The following is a 19079-nucleotide window of genomic DNA, read 5'->3' as shown; positions in this document are numbered from 1 at the left end:
ATTGCGTTACACGGAGAGAGCTGTTGGCATTGGTAGAGTGCATTAAACATTTCCACAAATACCTCTACGTAGCGTTGAAATGGCTTCTGCAGTTCCGTAATCCGGAAGGACAATTGGCACGGTGGATCGAGCGACTACAAAGCTATGACTTTTCCATTGAGCATCGAAAAGGTAGTACCCATGGAAATGCTGATACAATTTCACGAAGACCATGCAGTTTGGAATGCAAGCACTGTTCAAAGGCCGAGGCTAAAGAAGACATTATAGATGTCCGGCTAATGACTATAACATGTTCAGATAAATGGGACAAGGAACAGCTAAGAAAGTGTCAACTAGAAGATACAGATCTGTCACGGGTTATACAGAGGCTCGAACGAAACGAAAGACCAAACAGAGAAGAGATGTCAGCAGAGAGTCCCATTGCGAAGTCATATTGGGCTCAGTGGAACAGTTTAGAATTGATATCCAGTTGCTCGCATCGAGTATGGGAGAGTGAGGATGGTCAAAGAAAAAAGACACTGATAGTTGTTCCCAGAAAGAGGATTCCTGACGTGCTCAGCGAGCTGCATAATGGTCCAAGCGGAGGTCATCTTGGAATCACGAAGACGCTCGAGAAGATTAAACAGAGATTCTATTGGTTGGTTGCCGTCAGTCGGTCACTGAGTGGATTGCGAACTGCGAGAATTGCAGCAGAGCGAAAGGGCCCAAAACCCGAAGTCATGGCCAGATGAAGCAATATAACTAAGGTGCGCCATTTGAAAGGATCGCTATGGATGTCGCAGGTCCATTTCCTACTAGCAACTGCGGAAACAAATATGTACTGGTGGTTATGGATTATTTCAGCAAATGGCTAGAGGTATACCCAATCCCAAATCAAGAAGCGGAAACTGTAGCAGAAGTGTTTATAAACAATTGGGTTGCAAGGTATGGTGTACCAATGGAGTTACATTCTGACCAAGGCAGGAATTTCGAATCAGCTGTGTTCCAGGAAATGTGTAAATTATTGGGCATTCGAAAAACACGGACAACTGCATTGCATCCTCAGTCCGATGGTATGGTGGAACGATTCAATAGAACATTGGAGGAGCAGTTAAGGAAAGTAGTGGACAAGTTCCATAAAGAGTGGGATACCCGCATACCATTATTCTTGATGGCTTACCGATCAGCAGTGCATGAGACAACGGGTCAAACCCCTGCAAAAGTAATTTTTGGAAATGTTCTTCGACTGCCAGCTGATTTGAAGTTTGGGATAGATGCCGATGCGGAGAGAAAAGTCAAGAAATCCACTGGTCATTTGGAAGAAGAGCTGAGAGAAATACACGATCTGATAAGGCAACAAACAAAGATTATGAGTGACAAGATGAAAGCCAGATACGATAAAGCAATTAATTCGGAAGGCTTTCAGGAAGGAGATTTGGTGCTGTTATACAACCCAAAACGAAAAAAAGGTTTGTCCCCGAAATTGCAGTGTAATTGGGAAGGTCCATACAAAGTTGTAAAACGGATCAACGATGTAGTGTACCGCATACAAACCATCGGTAAACCACGAACCAAAATGAAAGTGGTCCATTTGGAAAGGCTGGCAGCGTTTAGATCGAGAGAGCAGTGTTACGAATATTATCACCACTAAGGGGTACTGCCATCTCTAAGCCGATGCTGAACAGTGACTTGCATGCACATCCATAAATCAATCATTATGTATCTACACAAACGAATCAATAAGATGCTCCCAAAAGTATGCAATTGTAATTGTGTCGCTCACAAATACACGCATATGGGAAGCTATATACGTACATCTGTAGTTATAATTATATGGCGGTAACTAAGTAAATTCTGGAAGCGCCTAGAAGATGCCACGAGGAAATCACAGAGTATAAAAACACCAGAGGTAGAGGCGCTACAGGCAGTTTCGATTAAGATGCTATCTAGCGAGCAATAGCAGTATTATTTGAAAATAGTAGAGTTCTTTATTGTGAATTACTTTAATAAAGGCCATTTTGCATTATTAAATATTGGAGTTATTTATTCAACAGTTTAGTGATCGGACTTAGCAAAAGTGCAAATAAGAGGATTTGCAGTAAATTCGTTACAATATATATAACATTTTGGAAAACACAAAAAACCTGATTATTTAGTAAATAATACACCTAGAATGTTGAAATTTTCCGTGTGGACTGATTTTGAGACTCTTGATAAAAATTTTAAAACATTTTTTTAAATGGGAGTGGCACCACCCACTTGTGATAAAATCAATTTTACAAATATTATTAATCATAAATCACAATTGGTTAAACCTATCGTAACAAAATTCGGCAGAGAGGTTGCCTTTACTAAAAGAAATACTTTGCAGAAAAATTTACGAAATCAGTTAAGGAACACGCCCACTTTTATATAAAAGAGTTTTAAAAGGGTCGTAGACGAAAATAATAAGCTATATCTTAGCGAAAAAGAGCTTTGTATCAATAGAATTTTACTTTCTAAATTGAGTTATAACGTTAAATTGGAAAACACTAAAATTTTTGAAAATGGGTGTGGCACCGCCCCTTTTATGACTAAGCAGGTTTGTATGTTTCGGGAGCCATAACTCGAAGAAAAATTAACGCATCGTAATAAAATTCGGTACACAAATTTTCCCTATAGTAGAAAATATTTCTAGTAAAAATGGACGGAGTCGGTTAAAGACCACGGCAACTTGGATATAAAACAAGTTTAAAAGGGTCGTAGACTAGAATAATAAGCTATAACTTAGCAAAAAATAGTTTTGAATCAATGATATTTCACTTATCAAGTTTTATTGTAAGAGGAAATGGGGAGACATTTTTTTTAAACGGGCGGTGCCACGTGTCATGTAGAAAAGTAATTTATCTGAAAGAAAATGTACAATTGAAGCTCACGCTGAGTATATAATGGTCAGTTACATCCGAACTTAGACACCTTTACTTGTTATTACTAAATTCGCAATGGACGGGCGCAAGGAATCTTTTCGATGTACAAAACATGACGCACATTATGTTCGAGCAATTTAACACTGAAATTTAAATTTGATTCGTACTCTGAAGATTTGACTGAAGCTATATATCATATGTATTTTTCTCATGACTATAGGATAATGAAAGAAGTTTTGTGTGAATCGTGTATTATTTTATTCTTGTGTTTAAAAACAACCCAATTGCCCCTACATAATGAAGCCTTTCCTAATGGACTGCGGCTGATCGACAACTCCGTTGCTCGAAACATGGCCATATCCAGCACTAGGTACATGCATAAAAATATACATCAAGCTACATGGCTGTCCCCCGATCGAAACACACGCAACCAGCTCGATCACGTTCTGATAAACGGACGACACGCCTCCAGTGTCTTAGATGTGCGCATTGTCCGAGGACTCGGATTACTATCTCCTCGCGGCCAAAATATGCGCTCGTCTCTGCGCGGCTAAAACCTAAGAACAAAAAACACGAGGAAAGCTAGCAGTGGGATCATATCTCTAAAGCACTTCGCACCGCCGCCGAGAAAAAAATGAAGAATGCCGCATTACAACCGAAAGAAAAGACACTGTCTGCGCTGTTGAAGTTGAAAGTGAACGCAATAAGAAGTGTGTGTCAATTGAAAAGGAAAGCAGAGGCAGAAATGTGTGGGTGCGAGGAGCTTGAGCTGCCAGACACCAGGAATAACGCAAAATTTAACAAAAACTTCGGCGACAGACGGAAGGTTTTAAGTACGAGAGAAACTCCTGTAACAACAACGAAGGTGCGGGGTTAAAGTCTCCGGCAAAGCAATATCCACAATTTTGAAAAAAGTTTTTTCAATTAAAAAAAGTTTTTCTTAACGGTGTAGGCAATAATTTGGCTGTGGTACACTGCGAGTATTTTTTACCATAAAAAACGCCTCTGTGAGAACTCATTTCTTCTTATTTTTCTCCATCCCTTATTCCCAGTTCCACTCCCAGACCTAGTACTAGCGCTAGTCCCAGTCCCATTCATGGTGACAGTCCCACTCGGTCCCTGGTCCATTTCAACGAAAAAAGTGTCGTAAATACCAATCTAGGCAAAGAGCTTCATACTCATCGAAACATGAATAGAACATGTTCGAATAGATCGGTCCGTGATCCACTTCGCCGAAGGAAACTTTACAGGAACACTCTCCGGGTAGCTGTGAAGCTATCCTGTAAGTGTGAATAAAATCACCGGAGTAGTTCCAGAGTCCATAAGCTGCATACAAAAATGCACTCTCTTTAAACATATATATAGATAAGAAAAAACTGGTTGAGGAATTTTGTGATTATAGCTTAAACGGTTATTGATTTATGATCAATAATATTTGTGAAAATTATTTTTTCATATGTCGGCGGTGTCACGCTTACTTTTAGAAAATTTCCAGATATTTTACTTAGTAATCAACCGTCCGGCCTACGTATGTAATTTGGCTGTTGTAAGTGCAATAATTACTGAATAATCAAGTTTTTGTGGTTTCCAAAATTGTAGATATGTATATAAAAAGTGGGCTTGGTTACGTCAGATTTTGCTCATATTAAGTAGCGGGATGGTTGTGAAGTCTCAAGATCCTTATGGCCATGTTTGAAAACGAAAGGAACTAGCTTCCTTCTCAACCTACACTAATGTGCAATGAGAGTACTTACGGGTACCATAACAGGTCATGGCGCTATTGCACCAATGCTCCGACGGTTGTACATATGTACAAAAAAGCTCCCTCTTCAGAAGCTATCAAGCTGAGGAATCGATGCACCACTTTCTCTGCCAATGTCTAGGACTGCAAACAAGACGACTCAGATTTCTGTGCGCATGGTTTTTCGACATTCTGGTAATATGCGCTAAGTTCGGGTGTAACCGAACATTACATACTCAGCTGAGAGCTTTGGAGACAAAATAAGGGAATAGCAGCATGTAGGAAAATGAACCTAGGGTAACCCTGGAATGTGTTTGTATGGCATGGGTATCAAATGGAAGGTATTAAAGAGTATTTTAGAAGGGAGTGGGCCATAGTTCTATAGGTGGACCCCTTTCCGAGATATCGCCATAAAGGCGCACCAGGGGTGACTCTAGAATGTGTTTGTACGATATGGGTATCAAATTAAAGGTATTAATGAGGGTTTTTAAAGGGAGTGGCCCTTAGTTGTATATGTGAAGCCGTTTTCGAGTTATCGACCAAAATGTGGACCAGGGTGACCCAGATCATCATCAGTCGGGTACAGCTAATTTATTTATATATGCAATACCACGAGCAGTATTCCTGCCAAGATTCCAAGGGCTTTTGATTTCGCCCTGCAGAACTTTTTCGTTTTCTTCCACTTAATATAGTAGGTGTCACGCTCATTTTACAAAGTTTTTTCTAAAGTTATATTTTGCGTCAAAAAACCAATCCAATCACCATATTTCATCCCTTTTTTCGTATTTGGTATAGAATTATGGCATTTTTCGAAAATTTCGATATCGAAAAAGTGGGCGCTGTCATGGTCGGATTTCGCCCATTTTTAATACCAAGATCAAGCGAGTTCAGATAAGTACGTGAACTAAGTTTAGTAAAGATATATCGATTTTTGCTCAAGTTATAGTGTTAACGGCCAAGAGGAAGGACAGACGGTCGACTGTGTATAAAACTGGGCGTGGCTTCAACCGATTTCGCCCATTTTCACAGGAAACAGTTATCGTAATAGAAGCTATGCCCTTACCAAATTTAATTAGGATTGGTAAATTTTTGTTCGACTTATGGTATTAAAAGTATTCTAGATAAATTAAATAAAAAAGGGCGGAGCCACGCCCATTTTGAAATTTTCTTTTATTTTTGTATTTTGTTGCACCATAACATTACTGGAGTTAAATGTTGACACAATTTACTTAGATACTGTAAAGTTATAAAATTTTTTGTTAAAATTTGACATTTAAAATTAAAAAAAAAAATGGGCGTGTTCGCCATCCGATTTTGCTAATTTTTATTTAGCACACATATAGTAATAGGAGTAACGTTCCTGCCAAATTTCATCATGATATCTTCAACGACTGCCAAAATACTAGAGCTGGATTTCGATTCGATTCTTAATCGATTTAATCGATTTCTTTTAGAAATGTGGAATCGATTTTTTTTAATCGTTCGATTCTGTAGGCATCGAAGTTTTCATCACTATATACTTTACGGACGCTAGAGGAAATACATATTCTGTAATTTTTGTTTTTATAAATTTAGCTTTATTGTGTTGGTGGCTTCGAGATAAAGGAGAATGATGAAGAAATTTCTTCGCACTTCTGGCAAGCAATATATTGAACATGGGTTTATCTATTTTGTGGTATGATATTAGCTGTGTTTTTTTTTTTACATCTATAGACGTTTACGCTTAAACTTTATATGGACTGCTAAGCGTCAAACTTTAAATACACCTCTGAAATTGCTGCGCATACTATTTTTACTACTAAATTTCAATACGCATTACACTCAGATGTAACTGAAATGTGTGTCTATGTTTCACCTCTACACTAATTCTATGTATCACCTCTTAAAATGGCGCGTGTCCACAATTCATCGCAAACTGATTCAGCTATATGTTATACACTATGGCCATCAGAGGGTTGCGTCTCCGCTTTTCGGTGTACCCTGTGCTGTAGCTAGTTGTTTAACCACTGCCGCCAGATCGGTATCCTAAGCATTATCTAAGCGAGGATAAGCGTTTTTTTTACGCGCAAACGTAAACGTATACGCGTATAAAAAAGAACACGGCTATTGTGTTCAGTACGAAATGAAAACTAATTAATACCACATTTTTAGATGTGAAATTGGCCCTGAAGGGGAATTCAATCTTATAAGTAATCCAAATATTCGCAGATCTGTTGTGCGGAAAAAAATGCAAAACAGGTGGATATACAACCAATTTGTTAAATCACATCCAACTTTGATGGAAATGTCTTCATCAACAGCTCCTATAGAATCCTTTTTTAAACCTAATTACAACAACATAAGGAAGTCTCAGTCTGTAGATGAGCGAAAAAACGACTGGATTGTGCTTTGATTAGAATGATTGCCACAGATATGCAACCCTCTAGGATTGTCGAAGATAAAGGATTCAGATCTTTTACACAATGCTTGGATCCTCGGTACGTTTTGCCTTCACAAGTAACATTAAAAAACACACCTTTAACAAATATATAAAATGAATACTTTTTATTACATAGACAGCAACAAACACGAAAACAGAAGTTGCAATTTTTACGAAATTTCGTCTATTGAATTCCTTATTCTTTTTATTTTCATAAGCTAAGAAAATACTTCCATAAAGTTTATAACTGAAACTACGCAAACCATGACATAAATTGTCGTATGTTGTCAATTGAAGTTCCGTATACCTCATTGATTAAAAAGCTGCAAAACGTAAACTAAGAACATGTTGCCTTACGTATGTAATAAATACTTCCTTTTTATATGACGCTGAACATAAATCGATTCTAATGCCGCAAACGAAGCGAGCACATTATACATATTGTAATAATAAGTATTAAACAACAAAGTGTATTGGTTAATGTTCCCAAGGTTGCCTACATTTTGAAATAAAAGATTCAAAAAAACGCGAAAAGTATAACATTTCGGTAAAGACTATACTAATTATCTCACTCCGATGAAAGGATCAAGTGAAGACCCGTGTGGCATTTCTTGATGCTTCCAATTTTGTCGGCAGGCAACGAAACGAGATAGAGGAACTGTCCAGTTTTATTTGTCGGGAAAAATCGTGTAAATGGTTAAGTACATAAGCAAGTACACTGTTACAAAGAATAAACAAAATTTAAATAAACTTTCTTTGGTTCGATTTAATTGATTAAATCAATTTTCGAATCGAAAAAATGGATTCTTAAAAAATCGTATCGAATCCAGCTCTACAAAATACAGCTTGCAAAACTTTTAAATTACCTTCTTTTAAAAGTGGGCGGTGACACACCCATTGCCCAAATTTGTACTAATTTTCTATTGTGCGTCATAAGGTCAAACCACCTACCAAGTTTCATCGCTTTATCCGTCTTTGGTAATGAATTATCGCACTTTTTCGTTTTTTTGAAATTTTCGATATCGAAAAAGTGGGCGTGGTAATAGTCCGATTTCGTTCATTTTAAATAGCGATCTGAGATTAGTGCCCAGGAACTTACATACCAAATTTCATTAATTTACCTCAAAATTTACTGAAGTTATCATGTTTACGACAGACGGACAATGAATTTCTATCTTTTGTTACGGATTAGCGTTATGCGAACAAAATTAATATACTCTGTGAGCTCTGCTCAGCTGAGTATAAAAGTAGTGAAGAAACTAAAAAAAATGGATCTCAAGAATTAACCTCTTGCTTGTGGAATAAATATCGTGTTTTAAGCGTAATTACTCGCACATACAACATAATATTTGGGGGCATGACCAAGCACTTAATTGAAAACAAAGCAGTGCGTTTTAACCCCCTCCAAATTTCACACCCTTAAACAATAATTTTATTTACAGTAAACATTTTCTAAACGCCGGAGATATGTAAGTTCATCTGTAATTCTCCCCTATTTAATTGGCTGTGACTTATTTTCAGATGACGGCACGTGACTGCCAGTGGTGAGGTACTTGAACATAAATACATACATACATGCATACATATCTACTACTTACATCCAACTACACCAGAACTTCCATGTACAGACAGACAACTTGAAAATGCGAGATGATTTGTGAGTTTGGAAAAGTGAAAAATGATTCCATCTCATAATTAAAAAAGAAGCATAAACAGGATCTAAATTCCTTAGGGATCTTAAATCAGACGTTTGGAATATGTACGTATAACAAAATAATTTTGCATGGGATGATGTCTACTATATTCTCCTTGAAGCGAAATTAAAAGATTTAAGTGAAATAAAAACTTTATCAAAATAAAACGCAATTACCAGAGGTCGGATTCGTATGCAAGTGCATCTTTTGTTTGAGATGATTGGCCGCCTTTAAAACATTTAACCATCATGGCACCCTATTCGAAAACACACAGGAGTCACCGCTCCGCTTTGTGTAACCCCTTGTTGACCAAACCAAGAAAAAAGGCTTTTATGTTATGTGTTTTAGAATATTTTTATTCAAAGGCATGTAATATCAACCAAAAAAAAAAAAGAATAAACAAAATATTTCAAGGACATTGTAGTATAAAAAATGTACCGTCGGGCTTGAAGAGTTCATATTTGTATGCTTTATTGCCATGGTACTCGGAAAAACAGTTTTTTTTTGTCATTACAGCACAAAAATATTCCGCAGTGTTGACATTTCGAATACGGTTTTGACTGAATTTTTTTTATACTGCACATTTCACATCTTCCTCGACTTTCTCCAAATATTGGCCAATGTTTTTGCGTCATGTGCAACGGAGCGTCTATGCTCTAGAAGAGTAATTTTATCTTGGCTTTGGCAATATATAATGTAGGAATTAACGAAAACTATTTCCAAGAGCCCCCAAAACAATCTATGCCACAATTTTTTAAATCGCCTGCTTATACCGTATGCACAATGCAACTCATACGCATGATCTACGCCACCCATGAATGAATTATAATCCTTAATTGCAGCTGGACATTGAACTCGTATTGCCTGAACTTTACGATCTCTTCTCTGGACAGTACTTTTCTCAGTGCCATGGAAGTTGAAAGCCAACAGTATGGGCTTGTTATCAATCCATTTAAAAAAAGTTACACCGTTCATAGTTGTTCGTGAATCGAACTCGCCTCTTTTCATTATACTCAGTTGAACAGAGCTCACAGAGTATATTAACTTTGATTGGATAACGGTTGGTTATACAGGTATAAAGGAATCGAGATAGATATAGACGTCCATATATCAAAATCATCAGGATCGAAAAAAATTTGATTGAGCCATGTCCGTCCGTCCGTCCGCCCGCCCGTTAACACGATAACTTGAGTAAATTTTGAAGTGTCTTGATGAAATTTGGTGTGTAGGTTCCTGAGCACTCATCTCAGATCACTATTTAAAATGAACGATATCGGACTATAACCACGCCCACTTTTTCGATATCGAAAATTTCGAAAAATCGAAAAAGTGCGATAATTCATTGCCAAAGACGGATAAAGCGATGAAACTTGGTAGGTGAGTTGAACTTATGATGTAGAATAGAAAATTAGTAAAATTGTGGACAATGGGCGTGGCACCGCCCACTTTTAAAAGAAGGTAATTTAAAAGTTTTGCAAGCTGTAATTTGGCAGTCGTTGAAGATATCATGATGAAGTTTGACAGGAACGTTACCCCTATTACTATATGTATAAAATAAAAAAAATAAATGTAAGGCGCGATAACCTCCGAAGAGATCTAAGGCCGAGCTTCTCTTCCAATTTGCGTCGTGCTCCTCTTGATTTTTCCCTACAAATTGCCCGGACGGGACCTACATGTTTTATGCCGACTCCGAACGGCATCTGCAAGGCAGATGAGTTTTCACTGAGAGCTTTTCATGGCAGAAATACAATCGGAGCGCTTGCCAGACACTGCCGAGGGGCGACCCAGCTTAGAAAAATTTTCTTCTAATTGAAAAATCTTATTTCTAAAATTTTGATGTTGCTTTGCCCGGGAGTTGAACCCAGGGCATACGGTGTGATAGGCGGAGCACGCTACCATCACACCACGGTGGCCGCCCTATACTATATGTATGCTTAATAAAAATTAGCAAAATCGGAGAACGACCACGCCCACTTTTAAAAAAAATATTTTTTTTAAGTCAAATTTTAACAAAAAATTTAACATCTTTACAGTATATAAGTAAATTATGTCAACATTCAACTCCAGTAATGATATGGTGCAACAAAATACAAAAATAAAAGAAAATTTCAAAATGGGCGTGGCTCCGCCGTTTTTCATTTAATTTGTCTAGGATACTTTTAATGCCATAAGTCGAACAAAAATTTACCAATCCTTGTGAAATTTGGTAGGGGCTTAGATTCTAGGACGGTAACTTATTTTTGTGAAAAGAGGAGAAATCAGTTGAAGCCACGCCTAGTTTTTATACACAGTCGACCGTCTGTCCTTCCGCTCGGCCGTTAACACGATAACTTGAGCAAAAATCGATATATCTTTACTAAACTCAGTTCACGTACTTATCTGAACTCACTTTGTATTGGTATAAAAAATGGCCGAAATCCGACTATGACTACGCCCACTTTTTCGATATCGAAAATTACGAAAAATGAAAAAATGCCATAATTCTATACCAAATACGAAAAAAGGGATGAAACATGGTAATTGGATTGGTTTATTGACGCAAAATATAACTTCAGAAAAAAACTTTGTAAAATCGGTGTGACACCTGCCATATTAAATAGAAGAAAATGAAAAAGATCTGCAAGGTGAAATAAAAAACCCTTGAAATCTTGGCAGGAATACTGTTCGTGGTATTACATATATAAATAAATTAGCGGTATCCAACAGATGATGTTCTGGGTCACCCTGGTCCACATTTTGGTCGATATCTGGAAAACGCCTTCACATATACGACTACCACCACTCCCTTTTAAAACCCTCATTAATACCTTTAATTTGATACCCATATCGTACAAACACATTCTAGAGTCACCCCTGGTCCACCTTTATGGCGATATCTCGAAAAGGCGTCCACCTATAAAACTAAGCCCCACGCCCTTTTAAAATACTCATTAACATGTTTCGTTTGATACCCATATTGTGCAAACGTATTCTAGAGTCACCCCTGGTCTACCTTTATGGCGATATCTCGAAAAGGCGTCCACCTATAGAACTATGGGCCACTCCCTTTTAAAATACCCATTAACCCCTTTATTTTGATACCCATATCGTACTGTAACTGTTCCGAAATGGTTCCAAAATAGCTTTGAAATTAGCTGTGCGCAAATAATATCTAAAATAGGCGGAAGCTATCTTGAAATTATTCCGAATTGGTTCCGATATAATATCGAAATAATTCTTAAGTCATTCCGAAATGTTCAAGAAAGGGTGACGAAGTAGTCATGTAATGGTCAAAGAGTATACGATACTGTTCCATCCCCTTTCAAATTTTATCGAAACCCGTCAATCTTTTAAGCATGGACAAAGGTGACACCTGGTTGTTGCCATGGCAACGCTGCATGTCTCTCCAAGTAGCTAGTAGCTGACTTTTTGTAGTTAACTAAAAGTGAGTTACTTTTCGGAGTCCCATAAAAAGGTCAGCTATTAGTTAGCTTTTTTAAGCAATTGATAATTTTTTTCTGCAGGGCAGCAACAAGTAAAAGCGGCATTGTAGTGAAATTCTTGTTTGAAAGTTCTGTATTTTGAGTTGGGCTTTTGTACCAACCGTATGATTAAACAACATGATTGAAACCGTGATAGAACCCTCCCCCCTCGTCTTTATTTCACTTTCAAGCATGAATGTACATTTGTATCAATGCGAAGAGAAGATTTTTCAATATCCGATCAACGTTTACTGGCGCTTTTGATCGCTAGACGGTTAAATAAATTTCGACAAACTGATCACGGGATTTTGAAAAAACGGCGCAAAGGTTGAGGATGTTTTTTTTTTTTTCTTTCTGTTAATAAAAATCCAGCTTACCTGTACACGTGCTTCTGTAAGCTCTATTTTCATTGCGATCTCCTCGCGTGTATAAATATCAGGATAATGTGTTTCTTGGAAAATCTTTTCCAGCTCCTTGAGTTGTTTGGACGTAAATGTCGTTCTAACACGTCGTTGTTTTTGTTTATCTTTGTAAAATGGTATGGGATTATAACTGTTCGAAGGCCATTCTGTAAAAATATGAGAAGGATTTGAAATATTTTAATGATTAAATAGGCAAGATGGGTGAAATTTTGGTCTCAACCACGATACATATACAGAGAGCATGGCAGAACCATACAAGGTGGCAGCACGGCGACATACATGCAAAAACAAATGCTATGTACTTTGTTTTTTTTTTTATACTCAGCTGAGCAGAGCTCACAGAGTATATAAATTTTGTTCGCATAACGGTACCCCGTAACGGCATAAACTAATCGAGATAGATATAGACTTCTATATATCAAAATGATCTGGGCGAAAAAAGAAATTCATTTAGACATGTCCGTCCGTCCGTCCGTCTGTCCGTAAACACGATGACTTGAGTAGATCTTGAGGTATCTTAATGAAATTTGGTATGTAAGTTCCTGGGCACTCATCTCAGATAACTATTTAAAATGAACGAAATCGGACTATAACCACGCCCACTCGATATCGAAAATTTCGAAAAACCGAAAAAGTGCGATAATTCGGATAAGCGATGAAACTTGGTAGGTTGGTTGACCTTGACGTGGCATCGCCCACTTTTAAAAGAAGGTAATTTAAAAGTTTTGCAAGCTTTAATTTGGCAGTCGTTGAAGATATCGTGATGAAATTTGGCAGGAACGTTACCTATTACTATGTGTGCGACAAATTAAAATTGGAAAATCGGATTACGAACACGCTCACTTTAAAAAAAATGTAAAAGTAAAATTTTAACAAAAAATTTAATAACTTTACAGTATATAAGTAAATTATGTCAAAATTCAACTCCAGGAATGATATGGTGCAACAAAATACAAAAATAAAAGAAAATTTCAAAATGGGCGTGGCTCCGCCCTTTTTCATTTAATTTGTCTAGAATACTTTTAATGCCATAAGTCGAATAAAAATTTACCAATCCTTGTGAAATTTGGTAGGGGCATTGCTTCTATAATGATAACTGTTTTCTGTGAAAACGGCCGAAATCGGTTGAAGCCACGCCCAATTTTTATACACAGTCGACCGTCTGTCCTTCCGCTAGGCCGTTAACACGATGACTTGAACAAAAATCGATATATCTTTACTAACTTAGTTCACGTACTTACGTGAACTCACTTTATCTTGGTATTAAAAATGGGCTAAATCCAACTATGACCACGCCCACTTTTCGATATCGAAAATTTCGAAAAATTATAAAAATGACATCATTCTATACCAAATGCGAAAAAAGTGATGAAACATGGTAATTGGATTGGTTTATTGGGGTAAAATATAACTTAAAGAAAGCTTTGTAAAATGGGTGTGACACCTACCATATTAAGTAGAAGAAAATGAAAAAGTTCTGCAGGGTGAAATCAAAAGCCCTTGGAATCATGGCAGGAATGCTCTTCGTGGTATTGCATATATGAATAAATTAGCGGTACCCGACAGACGATGTTCTGGGTCACCCTGGTCCACATTTTGGGCGATATATCGAAAACGCCTTCACATATACAACTAAGGGACACTCCCTTTTAAAACCCTCATTAATTCCTTTAATTTGATACCCATATCGTACAAACGCATTATAGAGTCACCCCTGGTCCACCATTATGGCGATATCTCGAAAAGGCGTCCACCTATAGAACTATGACCCACTCCCTTTTAAAATACTCTTTAATACCTTCCATTTGATACCCATGTCATACAAACACATTCCAGGGTTACCCTAGGATCATTTTCCTACATGGTTATTTTCCCTTATTTTGTCTCCAAAGCTCTCAGCTGAGTATGTAATGTTCGGGTTACACCCGAACTTAGCCTTCCTTACTTGTGTAATTAAAATTTAAGTAACTTTCCGATAAGCTAGAAGCTTGAAACTTGGAATATAGTTCAGAACCCGATGACAATGCAATAATAAGAAAAAAACTCCGATATGTGGCGCAGGGATTGAGATATTAAAAGAAATCGTATTTGTGGTCCGACTACATTTGAAGGTCCTCAATTGGTGATTAAACAATTGAAGAAAAGGCAATTCATTATAAAAAGTCTTAGTACAAGTTCCTTCATGTATTATTTTTAGCGGTATATGGTCAAATACTGTATCTCTATACTGGTATGTGGGTTTGCAAATGCAATAGTAATATACTATTTTTCTCTATGTATTTAAAACTTGTAAAATATAAAATTGGCTCCACAGTGCAGCTGGTTTTTGGGACAGAATGATACCAACTTCAGATGAAAGATTCAGGTTAACCCCTTTTCTGGTCAACGCGTGCTTTACATGTGGATCACCACAAAAATTATCTTTTTAAAAGCTAAACAGAAACATCTGTTGGCACAGAAATTTCCTAGGATTTCCGTTGAGAATTACCTCAGTGGACGTGTCGACTGTGCATGACGAAGTCCTGGTAACGTAAATAGAGAAACCAAGAACCTATTTAAAAGTTTTCATGTTTGAAAACTGGAAAAACTTTTAATGAATATTCCATTTAAATAGCAGATCCCAGAACTAGTAAAGAAATTCTTTATAAGTATCCAGAGCTGAAAAGGTGCTATATGAAATTTAATACTCCTTTGCCCTCATCAGCATCAGTAGAGAGATTGTTTTCAGCAGCAACTATATTGAATGCGCCGCGCCGTGGATCCCTTTCTGACGAAAATTTTGAAAAGCTTCTCTTAATGAAAGTCAATTCTTTTTAATATGGTTTTGCTGTTGATATATTCTAAACTTTGTTAATTTTTTATAAGCGTCATAACAACTTCAATGTTATATACCCCTACATTTACCTCAAATTGCAATTACATTTGATTACCAGATGAAATATTTGATGACGTGTTTACATGTCGGGCGATTTTCTCTTTTTTATCACAATTAAATGGTTTTCATTGTGATACCTCAATCAACATTTACAAAATTGAGTATCTGGTATACAAATACATATTTTGCTTAGTACAGGAATCATCGTCTGGCCACAATGCCACAGCGTACATGAACTGTCAAAAATACACGCATGTTCATGGAAACGAACATGATGGGACGCCAGACGGAACATACGCCGTTTCGATTAAAAAATTACATATTTGATCACATAGATTTATAATCTTTTAAAGAAAGCATTCCTTTAACATACCTGTATAACTACTGAAGTATAAAAATATCAACTCTGATATAAGAAAATTAGTACTGAAGTATACATTCAATAAAGAGTGGGAATGGTTCCTACATTCACACTATATATTGCATTATATTTTACCATTCAATAACACACACACTTTAGCTTTGAGTTAAAGTATTTTAAGCCATTCAGCAATGGAGATTTATAATATGCAACCAAAAAATCACAAATTTTTAAAAGAATGCTGAGAGAATGCACACTCAATTGATTCAATCTTTTTACAGCTCTGATTATAAAATTAAAAATTGCTTGAAATAAATGTTTCCATACATTTAAAGCAATACGGGAAATCCCCGATTAACTCATAAAACTAATTAATTTTACGCTTTTTTTCTTTTCATAAAAGTATAAAGATAATATAGTAAGAAATTTCTATAGAAATGTCATTTTAAAAAGCTGTGTAAATATTTTGTATTTTTCATCATTAAGGCCATTAAAATTTTAATTAGGCGCTTGAAAGCGTGCGAGCATAATAGCAGTTTGGAAACAGATAAACCTAATTAAGTTTACGCTTTGTTCTTTTCATAAAAATATAAAGCTAATATAGTAAGAAATTTCTATAGAAATGTCATTTTAAAAAGCTGTGTAAATATTTTGTATTTTTCATCATTAAGGCCATTAAAATTTTAATTAGGCGCTTGAAAGCGTGCGAGCATAATAGCAGTTTGGAAACAGATAAACCTAATTAAGTTTACGCTTTGTTCTTTTCATACAAATATAAAGCTAATATAGTAAGAAATTTCTATAGAAATGTCATTTTAAAAAGCTGTGTAAATATTTTGTATTTTTCATCATTAAGGCCATTAAAGTTTTAATTAGACGCTTGAAAGCGTGCGAGCATATTAGCAGTTTGGAAACAGATAAACCTAATTAAGTTTACGCTTTGTTCTTTTCATAAAAATATAAAGCTAATATAGTAAGAAATTTCTATAGAAATTTCATTATAAAAAGCTGTGTAAATATTTTGTATTTTTCATCATTAAGGCCATTGAAATTTTAATTAGGCACTCAAACCAAAAATTTACTCAAGCTATAATATGTCGAGTATGAAAAAAATTTCTTTTGTATAAATTGCTTTAACTTAAACTATTAACTATTGTTCAAATTCTAGAAGGAAATGTTTTTGCTTATTGTTTATTCACACGACCCATTTATGTATAAATAGCGCCCACAAAATTGATATCGGTGAAGTTTATACTTAAAAAGCGGTGAAAATAGTAATAAAATGAATTTACGTCATTACTTCGCGGTCCTGTTTTTGATATTTAGCTGAATTTCGAATTATACGAGTTCAGAATTTCGCATTGTAGGGGGCATTCCTTGGCCCATAGAGTTTAGTCCACATTTGGTGTCAATACACTATAACGGCAAAAATCGTTGCGTCGGGTCATTGGCCACTTTGAAGAAGGTGGTTACTGCTGCAAATTGCGTGGCAAATTTACATAAGAGCAAATTTATTGTTGCAGCTGGTGTAACGGATTTATGTGAAATACCCTCGGTTGCACAAACTAGCCGTGTGGACAGGATAGAGGTTCCACGGAATTATAATCCCGTAGCAAAAGATTTGAATATAGCTTTGATGATATTGCATGTATCGTTTTACGAAAGTGATACAGTACAAACAATACAATTTTGCGAAACTGAGTTAAAAGCGGGCATGGATATGAGAATTAGTGGATGGGGTTGGACAACTCCACAAAATGGGGAGACTTCGAATACACTCCAATCTACTGTCTTAACCACACTTTCAAAGTCCACATGTTGGAATCGTTATAAGATCGCACAGAGAACAATAACAACATCAATGATTTGTGCTGCGAAAGGTAGATCTGATGCTTGCGTTGAAGATGCTGGTGGACAACTTTGTGCGGTGGCATCACATAATCTGGGTTGTTCGAACCCCGACTATCCGAGTGTTTTTACAATTTTAAGTAATCCAAGAGTTGAAAAATTTTTTAAATATGCAATGAAATTATAATTGCAGGGCGTTGTTATAAATCGACTCCTGATTGGAAAATCACCCTAACTCGGCCCATTTCAGAACTCTCTTTGATAAACGCTGCAGCGCACGTCAAAACATATAGAATTTATGCTAAGATAAAGCTTTTTCGAAACGGTAGCTGAGATATGGTGATATTTCAATCAGCAGTCGAAATAACGATATTTATTTTTGTGTTATCTATAAATATATGTTTTTAATTGCGATTTAAAAAAAAAACAAAAAACATTTTTTATTGTACGCAATGAAAGTGTGACACATGCAAAGGCCTTTTCTTGTGAGATCAAACTTTATTCTTAGCTTTAAAGTTCCCTCTTTAATGAATAGAACATGAGATAAAAAGAAAATTGCGGAATAAGTACTTTAAGGCCCTGGCAAACTCCGTATAAAATAGCTGATGCAATCAACCTTATGGAAATCAATACATATTTAATTTGATGTATTCTGACGCCATAGCATAACACCTTAGTGCTAACCATACCGTAGCTAGGCAATTTGTTTTTGGTTGAAGTACATAGCTGAGCCTAGCCTACAGTGGCGTAACAATAGGGTGGAAGGGCTGGCAAAATGCCACGGGCCCCCGACCCAAGAAGGCCCCGAGCTCAAAAATATTTTTTTACATTGTACCCAAGTATTTTATTTTATTCGAAAAGTATATTTTTTTAAGTTCTACTTTTTGATATGTATGATGGTTATTGATATGCAAAATTTGTTTGAAACAATTCAACAATTTTATAATTTTTTTGGGCATAGTATCAAAAGATAGAATGTTTTATCAAGTTGTGTATCTAATAAAGAGAGCGAATCTTCAACTTTGTTTTTGCTTTAAAATTTGGGTTCGTTGAAGCCCAGAGCTCGCCAAAGCATGGTAAAACGCAATATCGATGAGCTTTGCGAAGATGGGCTTCTCCAGGATCCGAAAAGTTTGTTCAAAGTGAACATATTTTATCGAGTATTGAACATCATTATAAACCAACAGAAATAGCGTTTTATTCCAATGAATGAAATTGTTTCAAAATCCTGTGTTTTGCAGCCTTCCACCTTAAAAGTTTTAAATAACACACACTGATCTATTAAAAATAGCTCTAGAATTTGCTGAGATATATAAAAAAAGACAGAGAAAGACAAGGAAATAGAAAAATCGTCGTATATTAGAGACCTTCCT

The 19079-nt window shown here is 36.2% G+C and overlaps 1 protein-coding gene across 3 annotated transcripts in view; it reads right to left on the bottom strand.

Annotated features, from left to right (window-relative positions):
* PHDP (Putative homeodomain protein) overlaps positions 1 to 19079 on the bottom strand; it is a 113612-nt gene that overhangs the window by 13929 nt on the left and 80604 nt on the right. For 2 of the 3 annotated variants that reach the window (XM_067772340.1, XM_067772339.1), the window contains exon 2: positions 12578 to 12768. In XM_067772340.1, the coding sequence (XP_067628441.1) occupies positions 12578 to 12768 (191 nt within the window). Of the gene's footprint in view, positions 1 to 12577; positions 12769 to 19079 lie in introns of those variants that run through there. The other variant, XR_010950690.1, reaches the window with a different exon arrangement.

Source organism: Eurosta solidaginis, chromosome 3 (genome assembly GCF_040869045.1).
Source record: "Eurosta solidaginis isolate ZX-2024a chromosome 3, ASM4086904v1, whole genome shotgun sequence".
Taxonomy (NCBI): Eukaryota; Metazoa; Arthropoda; class Insecta; order Diptera; family Tephritidae; genus Eurosta; species Eurosta solidaginis.
The sequence above is the reverse complement of the archived record's forward strand: the minus strand, read 5'-3'. Positions and strand labels throughout refer to the sequence as shown.